This window comes from Muscardinus avellanarius (assembly GCF_963383645.1).
Source record: "Muscardinus avellanarius genome assembly, chromosome: 18".
In the NCBI taxonomy this organism is placed as follows: Eukaryota; Metazoa; Chordata; class Mammalia; order Rodentia; family Gliridae; genus Muscardinus; species Muscardinus avellanarius.
Window position 1 is genome coordinate 51565600 of NC_137804.1, and position 14671 is coordinate 51580270.

Sequence of the window (14671 nt, forward strand, 5' to 3'; positions counted from 1 at the left end):
GGCCATTCCGTACGAAGCGACATAGTGCACCGGGCAATTACCTCCCGGCGTAAACCCTTCCTTTGCCAGATGGGTTGGATCGAGCACTCCCTATACGGGGGCCTATGAAAAGAGAGGCCCAGGGTGAACGCAAACACATTTCTTCCACATGGGCTGTTAGTGCTAAAAATGTCTCCCAGGTGTGAGCAGACACAATGGGCCCTCAAGGTCGCCCCGCAGGTCAGAATCGAGCCGGCCACTTTGGGATTAGGTTCACAAGCACAAGAGGTCCCCCTTGGTAACCGGATTACAGAAGCCACCTGCAGGAAGTGGGCTGGGGAGAGGGCGGAGGAGGAAACGGCCCGGCTGGAATGAGCTGTGGACGGGGCGGGCGCCGGCCCCTTTCCCGGGGAGATTGTGCAACCCCAGCGCGGCTCCCTTCCGGGCTCCATTTCACAGAGCCTGGAGGCTTTGTGAGCGACGGGCTGCCCTCCACGTCTGTCCCTAGCTGCTCCTGCGGCTGGGCCCCACGCTGGATCCTGTGCTGTATTTAAGGTTTCCGTGGTCCTGGGGTGGGGGTGGGGGTGAAGCACCCAACCAAAGACAACCCTCCGAAACAATTTAAGTTACCAAAGTTCCCCAAAAGAGCACTGCCCTCGGTGACCGGCCGCGGCTCGGCCGGCTCCCCGGCCCTGAGGCGGGTTTTCCTTTAGCTCCTCTGCAAATAACTTGCAGCTGTGACTCTCTTCTGGCGGGTGCGCCACCCCCACTCCCACAGACGGGGGTGGGGGGAAGACAAGTCATAACTGTGTGACTTGGCAGGCTCTCGGGAGGCCACGGTGGCTCCTTTCCCAGGGAAAGCTCCCTTGCACCAGGGGGCAAATAGCCGTCTGTGCCGTGGAGTCCCTGGGACGTTTCTGGGGCAGACAGCTGCTTTCTTCATAAACTGGGTGTTTTGTTTTGAGGCTTGCTGGTGGTGTCCGGCGTCGTCGTTTGGAGCTGCAGTTCCGAGAGCCCTGGGTCCTGCTCTGCTTTCCGAGAGAAGCTTGCTGGCTGTCCCCACAGCTGCCTGTGGACGGAGGGCAGGGCGGGGGTCTAGAGGGTCAGCCGGCCCTAAATGGGGCTGCTGCATCCTCCGGGTGCTCCTCTGAGCCCTCCAACACTTGCAGGCTGAACATTTAGGGGTCCCACCGAAACCCTGTAAGTGACACCCCTGCAGGGGAGAGGAAGGAGGGCCAGAAAGGACGGAGTCTCAGGTAAAATGTCACTCTTCTGTCCCACACCCCATCTGATGGGGGATGTGCTGGTATTGGAAAATGGCTTTGGTATTAATTTCAAAGTGTAAAAAGTAGCCAGGGCTTAGGTGCTGCGCAGGGATTCCAACAGCCCGTTACAAGCAGAGTGATTACCAAGCAACCCAGAGTGATTACCAAGTACACAAAAGAGGTGTCGCCCAGGGCCTTCATATTTTAGAGACAAGTTTACATAATAAATAGCTTCTAGCAGAAAGGCTAAGGCTCTCCAAGGCTGCCAGAAGATGGCACAGGCCTTCCTCGAAGAGGGCGGATACCACGGGGCCCCTGACTCTGTTAACCAAGTAACTCATCTTGCTCTTAAGGAAGACTTGCACCGCAGACGAAGGCGGGCCCACACCTGCATCTGCATCATGGCAGGATGGGAGATAGTGAATCCTCATAATCATATCAAAAGGCTTGCACCGAGCTAATGGGCGGACCCACACCTAGTCAGGAAGACTATTGGTCAAGCAAGATGGAAGATAATGGATCTTTATAAAAACGGTTTTATATTCAAATCCTCAGCGTCTTATTTTCAAGGCACTCCACCACGTCCCTCTCTGACGTAGTGCTTTAAAAGCCTGTCCCTTCTTTCTGCCTTTGTAAAAATAAAAATTGCTCAAGCTTGCAGCAGTACAGCTCTGGCTATTTTTTCTAAGTTGGCTAAGAACAGGAACCCACGGACGGCGCTCCATCTCACACGGTTACAGTTTTGGTGCCCAATGGCGGGGCTCGATTACACCATCAGCCGGAGCGCAGCCCCTCAGGCCCAGCCCTTGCTGCCGTGGGTCTGCTCGCCCAGCTGCCCTGAGGCCAGGACTCGGGCCCGAGGCCTGGCCTGTCTGTTCTTACTGGGCTCCGAATGAAACCCGGCCCGGCCACCACATAGCAGCCCCCGGCTCGAGAAACCAGCCAGGCCCCGTGCTGGCCGTCCAGCTTCTTTGCCCACTGACCCCCTGGACCTGGCTTCGCCATGGCTGAAGGCTGGGGAAACCGGAAGAGACAGTGTAATGCTGGAAGGGGCCCGGGGGCTCGGGGACTCCTGAGTTTTGGTTCTCACACCGGGGCAAGGGCGAGAGGCCCGCCCCACCCACGTTTCTTTTTATGTCTACCTGGTTGACTCCACCGGCCGATGGGACACTGCGGCTGGCCTGCAGCTGGAATACAGGAGCGTGAGAACCGGCTGGGCCTGGGACGCGGGTGGAGAATGGCCACCAGTGCACACACAGCGAGGCCTTAACAGATCTGCCAGGCCAGGCTGCTCCAGGGAGCGGTCCCTGGCTCTGCGGCAGCCGGTCAGAGTCGGCAGGGGAGCCTTGAGGGCCCAGCAGCAAGCAAACGGAGCAGAAACAAGAGTTCTAGCGGCCAGGGGTCTCAAGTTCACCCCGGGCCCAGGTCTGTTCGGCCCATGGTACTGTACGCTGTACACATAGCACTGTACACGTGGCCCTGCCCCAGAGCTCTCTTTAGAAGCGACTGCTTTACCAGGGCTCTGGGGCCCTGCTGTCCCAGACAGATGCCCACCACCACTCTGGTGACACTGAAAATTGTCTAAATAGTGTATCGTCTCCCAGGCCCCGGCAGCTGGAAAGGACGCAGGAGCCTCCCCCGGGGTTTGTGCAGGCGCGTCCCCGCCCCTTACAAGCCCAGGCAGAGGCCCTTTGGGGAGCACAGCGGCGCTGGGAACCAGGAGCACAGCTAATCCTCCTGTCCCTTACAGACCAGCGGAGCCAGCGGGGGGTGGGCCAGCACGCTGTCCAGCAAGCCCCTCCGTCATCCTGAAGGATGCTCTCTGGTCTCCTGTGAGGGGAATGGGCCACTGAGCTGCTTCCAGAAGAATCTTATCAATGAAGCCCTGGGCAAACAGGGCAAAGGCGGGCCGGTCCCCCAGGACTGGCGAGGAAGCGCTGTCCCGACCTGGGCCGTGGCTTCCCTGGCACCTGAGGCCCCTGGGCTAAAAAGGCATCTGCATAAAGGTGGGCCGGCTCTTCAAAAGGCCACTCTGCCCGTGGTTTCTTCCCAAGCGGCTGGAATTGCTTGAACCCCACCAAGCAAAGCGAAGGGCTATTTTGCACACAGCGGAACTGGCCGGCCTTCCACATGAGGCCAACCCGGGTTCCCATGCAGAGGAAGCCCCCCCAGAAGGAACAGGCCTTTCGACATTCTCTGACACACTTAACCAGTCCTTTGCTTTTTAAATTTTATTTTATTTTATTTTATATTTTTGTGGGTGTGGGGATGGAACCCAGGGGCATTCGACCTCCAAGCTACACCTGCAGCCCTATTTTTTATTGTTTATTTTGAAACGGGGTCTCGCTGAGTTGCAGAGGGCCTCACTAAGTAGCTGGGGCTGTCCGCGAACCAGGACCCTCAGCCTCCTGAATGCTGGGATGACGAGCCGTGCTCCACCACGCCCGGCTCCCAGTCGTTTCTTAATCTGATGTTGGGAAGCTGGTCCCGTGGGCGATTCCTATGCTGGAAGGAGGGTCTGGCCCTGTACAGGTCAAAGAACAGCTGCACCAGCTCCACTGTACACACCTACAATGCGCCCCACCGCCTACCCACGCGGCCTCTGGGGGCAGCTCTATTCCATACTTGCAGGGACACACGGCGCGTGCCCCTGGAGGTTTCCACAGGGAACCTCGTCACACCTGCAAGTGTCGCCCGTCTTTCAGGGGGTGCAGTACATGGGGGTTTTAGGGGCAGCTGAAGAGAGAGACAAACGGCCTTGTTTCTTCTCACTCCTTAGGTGGAGAATAAACACCTCGGCTCAGATGTGTGCAGGCGCGCGCACGTGTGCGCGCACACACACACACACACACACACGCGCGCGGTTTTATGAATGCTAACTACTACTTATTACTCAGTATAATTTCATCTGCGCTGCAAGACTAATTATTGGCAGCCTCAGCTCATGTCTTGAGGCCAAGCTCATTTTCCGAGGTTAGATTCCGGGTCCCTCTCTCCTGTGCCTCTAGGCCAGGCCGGGCAGCAGGTCACCACCGCCTCCCCTGGAAGGCCGGGCTCTTTAATCACACTTTAATGCAAATTGATCTTTGCACTGGTGCCCCGTGAAGACTGAGGGCATCCCCGTTTTGTAGAGGGTTGGTTAGGACTCTGAGAGTTAAGGATTCCTACTAATTTTACTCTACCAGCAGATCCGGCCAAGCAGAGGGCTCCAGCCCAAGCTGCCCGGGACCCCCGAGCGCCCGGGCGGAGTGGGGTCACAGACAGGATGCCACGTGGCTGTCCTTCCAGGTTTTAGTTTCCAGAAGTTACCATAAGGGATTTTTAAATATCTCGTCCCTTTTATTTAATCAGTTTTTCTTCAGCAAAACAGATAGTTAGAATCATTTCCAATATTTTTGTTTCAATTATCTTGTATTCTGAGTCTTCCTGGTACATATGTTAACATGGAGAAGGAAAAAAAAAAAGATTTTCCTCAAAAATAAAATGTTTTCAGGGAAGCAGGTGGCAGAGGGCCCGAGTGAGGGGCTGTGGGAAGAGACCGCTTAGAGGACGGGATTTCCTTTTGAGGTAAGGAAAATGTCCTGAGATGAGACACACTGAGGATACAGCCAAACAATACACCTTAGAAGGGTTAAGATGCTGCGTTTGCTATGTCAACATTATCTCCATAAAAGGACAGTTCCCCCAAAATCGTTTTTTCAGATTAGGAATATCTCAATGTGTTTTCAAATACAACATCAACCTAAGGAGTTTAGCCAGGCGTGGTGGTGCACGCCTATAATCCCAGTCCTTGGGAGGCTGGGCCAGGAGGATCACTGGTTCGAGGTTAGCCTCCACAGTGTAATAAGCCCCTGTTTCAGAAAAGGGCTAGGGGTGAAACTTGGAGGTTGAATGCCTCCAATCTCTAGTATCAAAAAGAAAAAAGAAAAAGAAAAAAGAAAGAAACCCTAAGGAATTTTGATAGTGAAATCAGAAGTTATTGCGCATATCCCATTTTTGTCTGCGTGGTTCACGTGAGAAGGACGCAGGTGGGAGAGGGGCAGAGGACCTGTCATGGCGAAGGAATGAGCCTGACAGGTGCACACCAGTATCACAGGTACACCCCGGCAGCGGGGGAGGACTCGGGTGCTCCCCACCAACGGGAAGCGCGCTACAGCCCTGCCTGGGGTTCAGAGCCAAACCAACTCCACAGCAAACTTTACCCCCAGGACCGAGAGTCATCTGCACCGCAAGCCAGCGTCTCCGTGAGGCGAGCGCAGAGGGACCGCAGGAAAGCCGGAAACTTCTCCACAGAAAGTCACTTATGCGTCAGACAGAATTACTGTAGTCGCGGGAATCGTAAGTTGAGTTTCCTGAACTTCTTTTTTTTTTTTTTTTTTTAATCTCAAACGTAAAAATCTTTTGGCCGACTCTGCTCCCACTTGACAAAAGGCTGTTTCTTTTTCTGGGAACTCTCTTTATGAAATTAGCTCCTTCACTCCAACCCAATCCCCTGAAACGCTTTCCTCGAGTTTGGGTTTTCGGTTATTAAGGACAAACGGCTTCAGTACTATCTGCAGAACTTGATGCAGATAAATCTGTTCTTTGAGAAATACTTTAAATAAATTAGATCCCTTTCATCAGAAAGGGAAAGTCGACTGAAATTGGGCTGTAAGACCCAGTTTCCTAAACTCTGGAATTCTTTCTTAACGTCCTGATATTAAAGCTGGGTATAAAACCAAACCTCTTTTCCCGCGAGGCCCCTTCAGGTGTGACACACAGCAAACACAGAACAGGTGCCTGAGCGCTCGGGGTGCTCCCGAGCGGCCCAGAGATGAGGGGCGACTCCAGAGGCCACGTCCAGAACCACAGGGGCCTGAGGCAAAGACCCCAAATCCACCACTTCCGTTAAAAGACAGCAGGTGCCAATCCCGCTTCCAGGACAGACGGGGAGCGTTACTGCCCCTCTGGATCGCTGGTCACAGAAGGAACACCAGAGCCGTGGGGTACTTTTATCATCTGTGTCAACTCCCTCGCAGCCAACAAATACAAAAAAAGTGACTTCTCCCAGGTCATATCCGCTTCGGAGACAGAGCCGGACACAGGCCCCCACCTTCCCCCGCACACCTGCCTATAAGTGCGTCCCAGATCCTCCGACTCACATGACCTTGGTGGGCGTCTGTTCTATTATCTTTGCACATTTGGAAGACTTTTCTCATCCTCTGCCTGCTCGAAGAAGGGGATAGGAACGCTAAGTGGGGGGTGTCACTTAGAGTGTTTGTTTAGCGTCTGAGAGGCTCTGGGTTCCGTCCCCAGCATCATTAAAAAAAAAAAAAAAAAAAACTCTAAGTTACTAGCTATTAACCACATCTTCTGACAATGGTGGGGCTTCCGCCACCACCCTGAGACAACCTCTGGGCCACATCTGCAGGGGCACAGAAGGTACCCGGTGAACACTCACTCACGGACACAGGAGCCTCTTAGTCCTAAATTCCTGAAGGACAAGAGACGCGGCAGGAAAACGCGCTCTCTGCACCTGAAGAGGTGTCAGCACGTGGCGAAGACGCTGAGGCCGCCGCCTCCTCCTCCTGTCTGTGGCTGGGGAGACACCATCATTAGCCGCCCCCTGGGCCCAAGAAGATGAAGAGAAAGCGCCCGCCACGTCTGCAGCTTCGGAGAAATCACTGACCACGTCAGGTGCAGGCCAACTTCGGGCCAGAGACGTGGCTGCCAGTGCCGGCTCTTCCCCACGGCAGCGGGGCCGGGAGGGAGGCTTTTTTCTTGCTTTACGTATTTCGACGCTGTCTAATGGACTAGCAGGAAGAAAGCCAAACAGCTTCGCTGTGCCCGGCGCTCAGGCTGAGGAACAGAAATGTATTTTTAATCAGCAAGGCTCAGGGGACAAGATGGGGGGCCTCCTGCCTCTCGCACGGGCTGGCCCGGGCGTGTGGGTCCGGTCTCGGTCCCTCCTCTGCAGTCTGCAATTCAGAAGACCGTCGGCGAGCCGCGTCTTCTTGTCTGGCGGTACGCAGGTCCCTTCTGCGGCCCGGCTTCCCCACCAAGCGAGGAATGGCGGGGAGGAACTCAGCCTCCTCGCACTTCACCGAGCTCCTGGACGGCGGGGGCCCTCGCCAGGCGTGGTTCCGGGGATGGGGCCAAGCGTCTGTGTACCTAGCCTGCTCAGAGCTGATGCGACTTTGGGGGGCACAGCCGGGCCCTGGAGCAGCCGGGAGGCACAAGCATCTCCACGTGCTTTGCTTTATGAACACATGGGGATTATCACATCCCCGATCGGCCTCACAAGAGGCTAACTCGTTTAATTTAGCCCGCAGTTAAACGGCTTCCAGATGCTGAGCACGGGGACCAAGAGGGTAGAAAGAGAAAGTTGGGTCTGGGCCCGTCTTTCCAGGGCCACCGCTCTCCGGCCAGCACCTCATGGGAACAGAGTGTACCCCGCAAATCCTGTGGCCCTAATGGTCAGACCTCGCCCCCGGCCACGGCGCGGAAAGGTGTGACCAGCAGCCACCTCCCATCCAACCTCAGGAGGCGTGGGACAGGCCACGCGCTCTGTTCATCCTGCCCCCTCAGGGTCTGGCCTCGCCCTCCCCTTGTGCACAATAGGTCCACAACCCATTTCTGCAAAATCAAAATAAAGCAAAATCAAACTAAAGTGTCTACTCCAGCTGGAGTCGAGACAGGGAAACCCGGCACGAGCAAGGCCGAGCTCCGCAGGGAAGGCCGCGGAGGGCGAGCTCTGCTCCAAGTCTGGGAAGGGCCTTCCCGGCTCCAGTGGCAGCCTGCGGCCGCGCCCATGACACCCGCCCTCACTATGTTGGTTCGGACCCTGAACATCCTCCATCCCGTCCACTCCTTTAGCACTAATACATTTCCTTTCATCTAATACTTGACATGACAACCAATTCCTCACTTTTATGTTGAGTGTGTGTGTGTGTGTGTGTGTGTGTGTGTGTGTTACTGGGGATGGAACCCAGGGGGATTCTACCTCTGGGCTACACCCCCAGCCCTACTTTTATATTCTTTATTTTGAAACAGGGTCTCACTGAGTAGCTGCGGCTGTCCGTGAACCATGATCCTCCCGTCTCAGCCTCCCAAGCGCTGGGATTACAAGCGTGCGCCACCACGCCCAGCTTTCTGTTGATTTTTGAGGCTGGGGGACGCTTTCATTCCGTTACACACAGTGCTCTAAATGTAAACTGGGTCACATTACCAAACCCACCGGTATGGAGATGAGCTTGCTGTCTCGTGATTCACGCAGTTTTCTTTTTTTTCTTTCTTTCTTTTTTTTTTTTTTTGGTGGCACTGGGAATGGAACCCAGAGGCTTTCTACCTCCGGGCTGTACTCCCAGACCTATTTATACTTTATTTAGAAACAGGGTCTCACTAAGTTGCTGAGAGCCTCACTAAGTAGCTGAGGCTGGCTTCGAACCTGTGCGATCCTCCTGTCTCAGCCTCCCAAGCGCTGGGATTACAGGCGTGCGCCACCACACCCGGCGTCATGCAGTTTTCTTTTTTTCTTTCTCTTTCTCTCTTTCTTTCTTTCTTTCTTTCTTTTTCTTTTTTTTTTTTTTTTTGCGGTACTGAAAATGGAACCCAGGTGCACTCTACCTCTGAGCTCCACCCCCAGCCCTATTTTTTATTCTTTATCTTGAAACAGGGTCTCACTGAGTTGCAAAAGGCGTCACTAAGTAGCCGAGGCTGGCTTCGAACCTGCACAATCCTCCTGTCTCAGCCTCCCAGATATCGGGATGACAAGCGTGCGCCACCGCGCCCGGCTTCAAGCTTTCTTTAGTGCCAAATGTATTTATCCAAGTTGCAGCTTAATTCAGAGAAATCTACTTCTAGATCCCTTCAAGTCAACAATTAACAAAAAGCAACCACTTTTTCCCAAATTAAATATAAGGCAAAAACTCTGTCTTTTAATTCTACAAACCCCAAACGGCACACAAAGCATTCGCTGTGATCGTGACACGAGGGGAAGCGAGGCCACCGCTGGCCAGGGAGCACGGAATCACAAGTGCCCCGCCACCCACCGTCAAGACACAGCAGGACCCGCCACACAGCCCACGTCCCCCCCGGCCACACTTACAGAGAGAGGGAGACCACGCACGCAGAAGCGGCGCCCAGGGACGGGACGGACGTCAGCTCGTTATTATTGAGGTACCTGTAACGACAAGAAGAAATTCGTGACTTAGAGCATTTATTTTTATTTATTTATTTATTTTTATTTTTTGGCGGTACTGTGGTTCCTGGAAGCCCTTCTACCTCCGGGCTACACTCCCAGACGTGTTTTATATTTTCTGTGGAAACAGGGTCTCTTAAGCCAGCAAAGCTGACTTCGAACTTGCGCGATCTTCCTGTCTCCGCCTCCCGAGCGCGGGGATGACAAGCGTGCTCGGCTCATTTAGAGAATTTGAACAAGGAGCTTGAAAACACATACATACAAGGCAAATCAAAAAAAAAAAAAAACACTGCTGAGTTAGCCCAGAGGCTCTGTAGGCTAATGTTAGACAAAAGATAAAGACAGCCCAGCGTGGTGGTGCACACCTGTAACCCCAGTACTGGGGAGGCTGAGACAGGAGGATCGCAGGTTCGAGGGCAGCCTCAGCAAGTAGTGAGACTCTCATCAATCTAGTGAGACCTTGTTTCCAAATAAAAATAAAGAGCCGAGCATGGTGGCTCACGCTTGTAATCTCAGTCCTTGGGAGGCTGAGACCGGAGGATCGCAGGTTTGTGGCCAGCCTCAGCAACTTAATGAGGCCCTCTGCAACTCAGTGAGACCCTGTTTCAAAATAAAGAATAAGAGATAGGGTGAGGGTGTAGCTTGGAGGTAGAATGACCCTAGGCTACATCCTCAGTACTGCAAATAAAATAAATAAATAAGTAAAATACGGCTGGGGTACAGCTCAGAGGTAGAATGCTCCTAGTTTCAATCCCCAGTGCCAAACAAATAAATAATAAACAGACAACTAAAAGGAAAGAAAGAAGCTGGGTGTGGTGGTGTACCCTTTTAATCCTAGTTCTTGGGAGGCCGAGACAGAAGAATCGCAGGTTCAAGGACAGCCTTAGCAAGTAGTGAGATGCTCTGCAACCTAGTGAGACCTTGTTTCAAAATAAAAATAGAGCTGGGAGTGTAGCTCAGAGTTAGAATGCCCCCGGGTTCGGGGCCAGCGGCCGGCATCGGAGCCTTCCGTGAGGCAAGGCTGCTATTGAGGCCTCCGAGGCCGGGATCGAAGCCAGCTGAGGGGTTAAGCCGGTGTCGGGGCCAGCGAGACCAGAATCGGGGCCTCCCATGAGGCAAGGCCGCTGCTTGAGCCAGCGAGGTCTGGATCAGGCCACCGGGTAGCCAGGCCACTACTGGGGCCGTCAAGAGTGGGATCAGTACTTGCAATGAGGCATGCACAGAGAAATATTGCAGAAAATAAAAATCAGACGCTTCCCCTAATCAGCAATAACTAGGAGGAAAGGGGCAACAGGAAGAGGTCGAGCTATAGAAAGGGCCCTATAGTGAAGCAACTAAGGTGACCAATCAGAGGGTATGGAATAGGGGAGGATGGAACCTCTTTAAAAAGCAGGAGGTACATAAACATATGTATCAAAGTTAATCACCAAACAAGCATGGGATGGAGGGAGGGGGAGGGAATGGGATGGGGACTGGATGAGGGCTGATTGGATCATGTGTGCTTGTGTATCTTCTCAAGACTTATATTCCCATGTGATGTATGATTACAATGCACCAATAAAAATAAATTAAAAAAAAAGAATGCCCCGGGTTCAATCCCCAGTATGGCACTCACACGCGTGCACACACACACACACACACACACACACACACAGATCTGCAGGTGGACTTCTAAAAGGAGGCTAGGCAGAGTTGTGAGGGCAAAGACACTATGAGCCCAACAAGCTCTGAACTCAGATTAACAGCCAAGAAAGAGCGAAAACAGGCAAGCCACGAACTCAGGCAGGCGTGCCTCGGATCCTCACCAAGGGCGCTCCTGCCAGCCACAGGGGCCTATGATCCCAGTACTTAGTGGGCTGAGATGGAAGAATCGTGAGTTCGGATCCAGCCTCAGCAACTTACAGCAGGACTCTCAGCAACCTAGAGAGACCCTGATTCCAAATAAGAAATGCAAGCCAGTGTCATGGCGCGCGCTTGTCATCCCAGTACCTGGGAGGCTGGGCCAGGAGGATCGCGGGTTTACAGCCAGCCTCAGCTACTGAGGCCCTCTGAAACTTAGTGAGATATTGTTTCAAAATACAGAATAAAAAATAGGGCTGGGGATACAGTTCGGAGGCAGAATGCCCCTGGGTTCCATCCCTAGTCCTGCAAAATGAGAGGAGAGAGAGAGAGAGAGAGAGAGAGAGAGAGAGAGAGAGAGAGGAAATAGAACTGGGTGCAGCTCAAGAGGTAGAATGCCCCTGGATTCAATCGAAAGAAAGAAAGAAAGAAAGAAAGAAAGAAAGAAAGAAAGAAAGAAAGAAGGAAGGAAGGAAACAGGGCTGGAGATATAGCTTAGAGGTAGAATGCCCCTGGGTTCCAAGTCCAGTATTGAAGAAAAAGAAAGAAAGAAAGAAAGAAAGAAAGAAAGAAAGAAAGAAAGAAAGAAAGAAGAAAGAAAGAGAGAGAGAGAGAAAGAGAGGGAGAAATAAATAGGGCTGGGGGTATAGTTTAGAGATAAAATGTCCCTGGGTTCCATTCCCAGCACCACAAAAAAGAAAGAAAAAGGGCTGGGGTGTAGCTCCGAAGCAGAATGTCCCTGGGTTTAGTCCCCCCACCCCCAAAAATGCTCGTGGCAGGAGGAAGCAGGCAGGCAGGGTCTGCGGGAGGAGGAGCTGGCCCCCGCGGTTCTCCGCCCTCCCCACAGGGAGAGCAGACCGGGAGCGGAGCAGAGACCGCTGCTCGCGTGGGCTCCGAGGGGCTGGTGGCGCTCGGGCCGGTTACTTCAGGGCCTCATCTGCGACCGAGCAAATGACTCAGGCTCTCATCCATTTAAGGTTCCAGCTGCTCTGAACTGCAACGAAGCCACACACACACACACACACACACACACACACGCGCGCGCGCGCACACAGACATTTGGAAACTCCTGGGCCGCCGAGACTCGCTCTCCCAGCCCCCATTCCGCTCCAATGATCTAAATCAGCTTCCAAAGTTGATGTCTCCTAATGGAGGGGAGAGCCCGCGAACCCGAACATGGCCGGCCGGGCTGCCGCAGAGGCTCTGCACTCGGGCCTCCTTACATGGACATGTGTTTCCAAATCGGAGAAGAGAGTCCAGCATCAGCCTCGCTCGCACTGTGAGCCCCAGAAGGCTCCCGCGGCGCTCGGGCCGGCTGCGGGGCGGCGGGCTGGGAGGACACCGTATTTGAGGCGCAGAGTCCGGGGGAGAAGACGGGCTCCTTGGCCCCCGCTGGCCGAGGCCCTGCACGGAGCGCTGGGACCGTCTGCGGACACGGCCTCTGAGTGGCCGCTGTGCTCGGGGAGGGGGGAGCTGGCACTGGCTCGGGCACAGCTATCTGGGTGTCTGCCATCTGCAGAAATGAATTGAAGGAGAAGAAAAAGGAAAGGCCTTGAATTACCCCATTTGCTTTCTTCACTGCCAAAGCGGGCTAGGGATGAGGTCTAGCAATTACCAGCCCGGGACACAGATCCGCCTGTTTCAACAGCTTCACGACTGAGGCGTCTGGCAGCTGGAGAAAGCAGATCCTATCAGTCCTTCCTCCTCTTAAAGAGCCCTTGTTGGTGTGTCGAAGCAGACAATTAATTACTTTAACAGTCTCTTATCTGGCTGCCACCTTTTATCTCTTCCAACCCTGCTGTGACCATTCCCCATCCTGGGGGGGGGGGGGGTACTGAAATGAGCCTTGACCTCAGCCAGTAAAACTTGACAGCTCCCATCAGGGTACTGACCTTCAGGTTTATCAGCGCAAGGAAAACTAAGGTCAAAGACCTGCTGTCAATAAGGCGGCCTGCCTAAAAATTCCTCGTTTGTCAGAGATGTGCTTGAACGCGCCGAGTGCGGTGGTAAAAAGAACACCACCAGGCCCTGCCTGGCTCTAGTGTTCCTCGGCGTACAAACCCGCCTTAGACCCTGCACCAGTGAGATGTTAAGTAATTTGACCAGAGACACTCACAGTAGCCCAGGGAGTCCACAGTCTAGGATTTTTTTTTTTTTTTGGTACTAGGGATGGAACCCACATTCTACCTCCGAGCTATACCCCCAGCCCTATTTTTAGTTCTTTATTTTGAAACAGGGTCACACTGAGTTGCAAAGGGCCTCACTAAGTAGCCAAGGCTGGCCTCGAACCGCGATCCTCCAGTCTCAACCTCCCGAATGCTGGGATGACAAGCGTGCGCCACCACGCCCCGCAAAGTCTAGGTTCTTAACCACTGTCCTCTATCTCCTTACAATTACAGCAAAACTCCACAGGCACTACGCAATGGAATCGTCACGACGACGGGTTAGGAGCCAGTTACTCCTGATGTTTCCTATATGACAATAAATTCTTAAAGTCTGTTTAAGCCTGTGGTCACAGGACGGGACAGGGGAGCCCCGCCAAGAAAGTCTGACAGCCAATCCAAGAAGCATAACGAGATAGAAAGCCCAGCATCCCTCAGGCGACAACCAAGTTGTTTTCCTACCAGCTCTCGGCACAACCTGATTTCATTTAGGCCCCGAGACAAGAGTGTGGCATCTCCCCAGGGGAGCTCGGCTGACGAGCCTGGTCTCAAGCCCGTCCTACGTGCGCATGACAAATTGCGCCGCCCAGTTTCACAGGAATGAGTGAACGAGGAAAAGGGGCGCAGTCACATTTCAAGTCCTGATGGACCTGCAGGAACCGGGGCACGCAGGGATGGGGGACCCGGGCTGAAGATTAAAGGGGCGCCGTGTATCTCGAATAGCAGCCAGCCCCGCGTCCACAGGATGGGTCAGAAATAGCAGGCTCTGATCTCAGCGGGGCTGCCTGATTTATGGGGAGGACATTTGGGGCCAGAGGAGAGCCCCATGGCCTGCTTGCTTATGAGGGCTCCACTTTATTTTTTTTAATTTTTTAATTTTTTTAAATTTAAATTTATTTATTTATTTTAATTGGTGCATTGTAGTCATATATCAATCACATTGGAGTACAAGACTTGAGAGGATATACAAGCACACATCATCCAATCAGCCCTCATCCAGTCCCCATCCCATTCCCTCCCCTTCCCTGATCCCATGCTTGTTTGGTGATTAACTTTGATACATTTGTTTATGTACCTCCTGGGTTTTAAAGAGGCTCCATCCTCCCCTATTCCATACCCTCTGATTGGTCACCTTAATTGCTTCACTATAGGGCCCTTTCTATAGCTCGACCTCTTCCTGTTGCCCCTTTCCTCCTAGTTATTGCTGATTAAGGGAAGCATCTGGTTTTTATTTTCTGCGATATTTC

The 14671-nt window shown here is 53.4% G+C and overlaps 1 protein-coding gene across 1 annotated transcript in view; it reads right to left on the reverse strand.

The window, feature by feature from the left end:
- LRIG1 (leucine rich repeats and immunoglobulin like domains 1) overlaps positions 1-14671 on the reverse strand; it is a gene marked incomplete at both ends in the record, with an annotated part of 107186 nt that overhangs the window by 44671 nt on the left and 47844 nt on the right. Inside the window, one exon of the mRNA XM_080715590.1 lies at positions 9331-9405. Within this exon, the coding sequence (XP_080571716.1) occupies positions 9331-9405 (75 nt within the window). The remainder of the gene's footprint in view (positions 1-9330; positions 9406-14671) is intronic.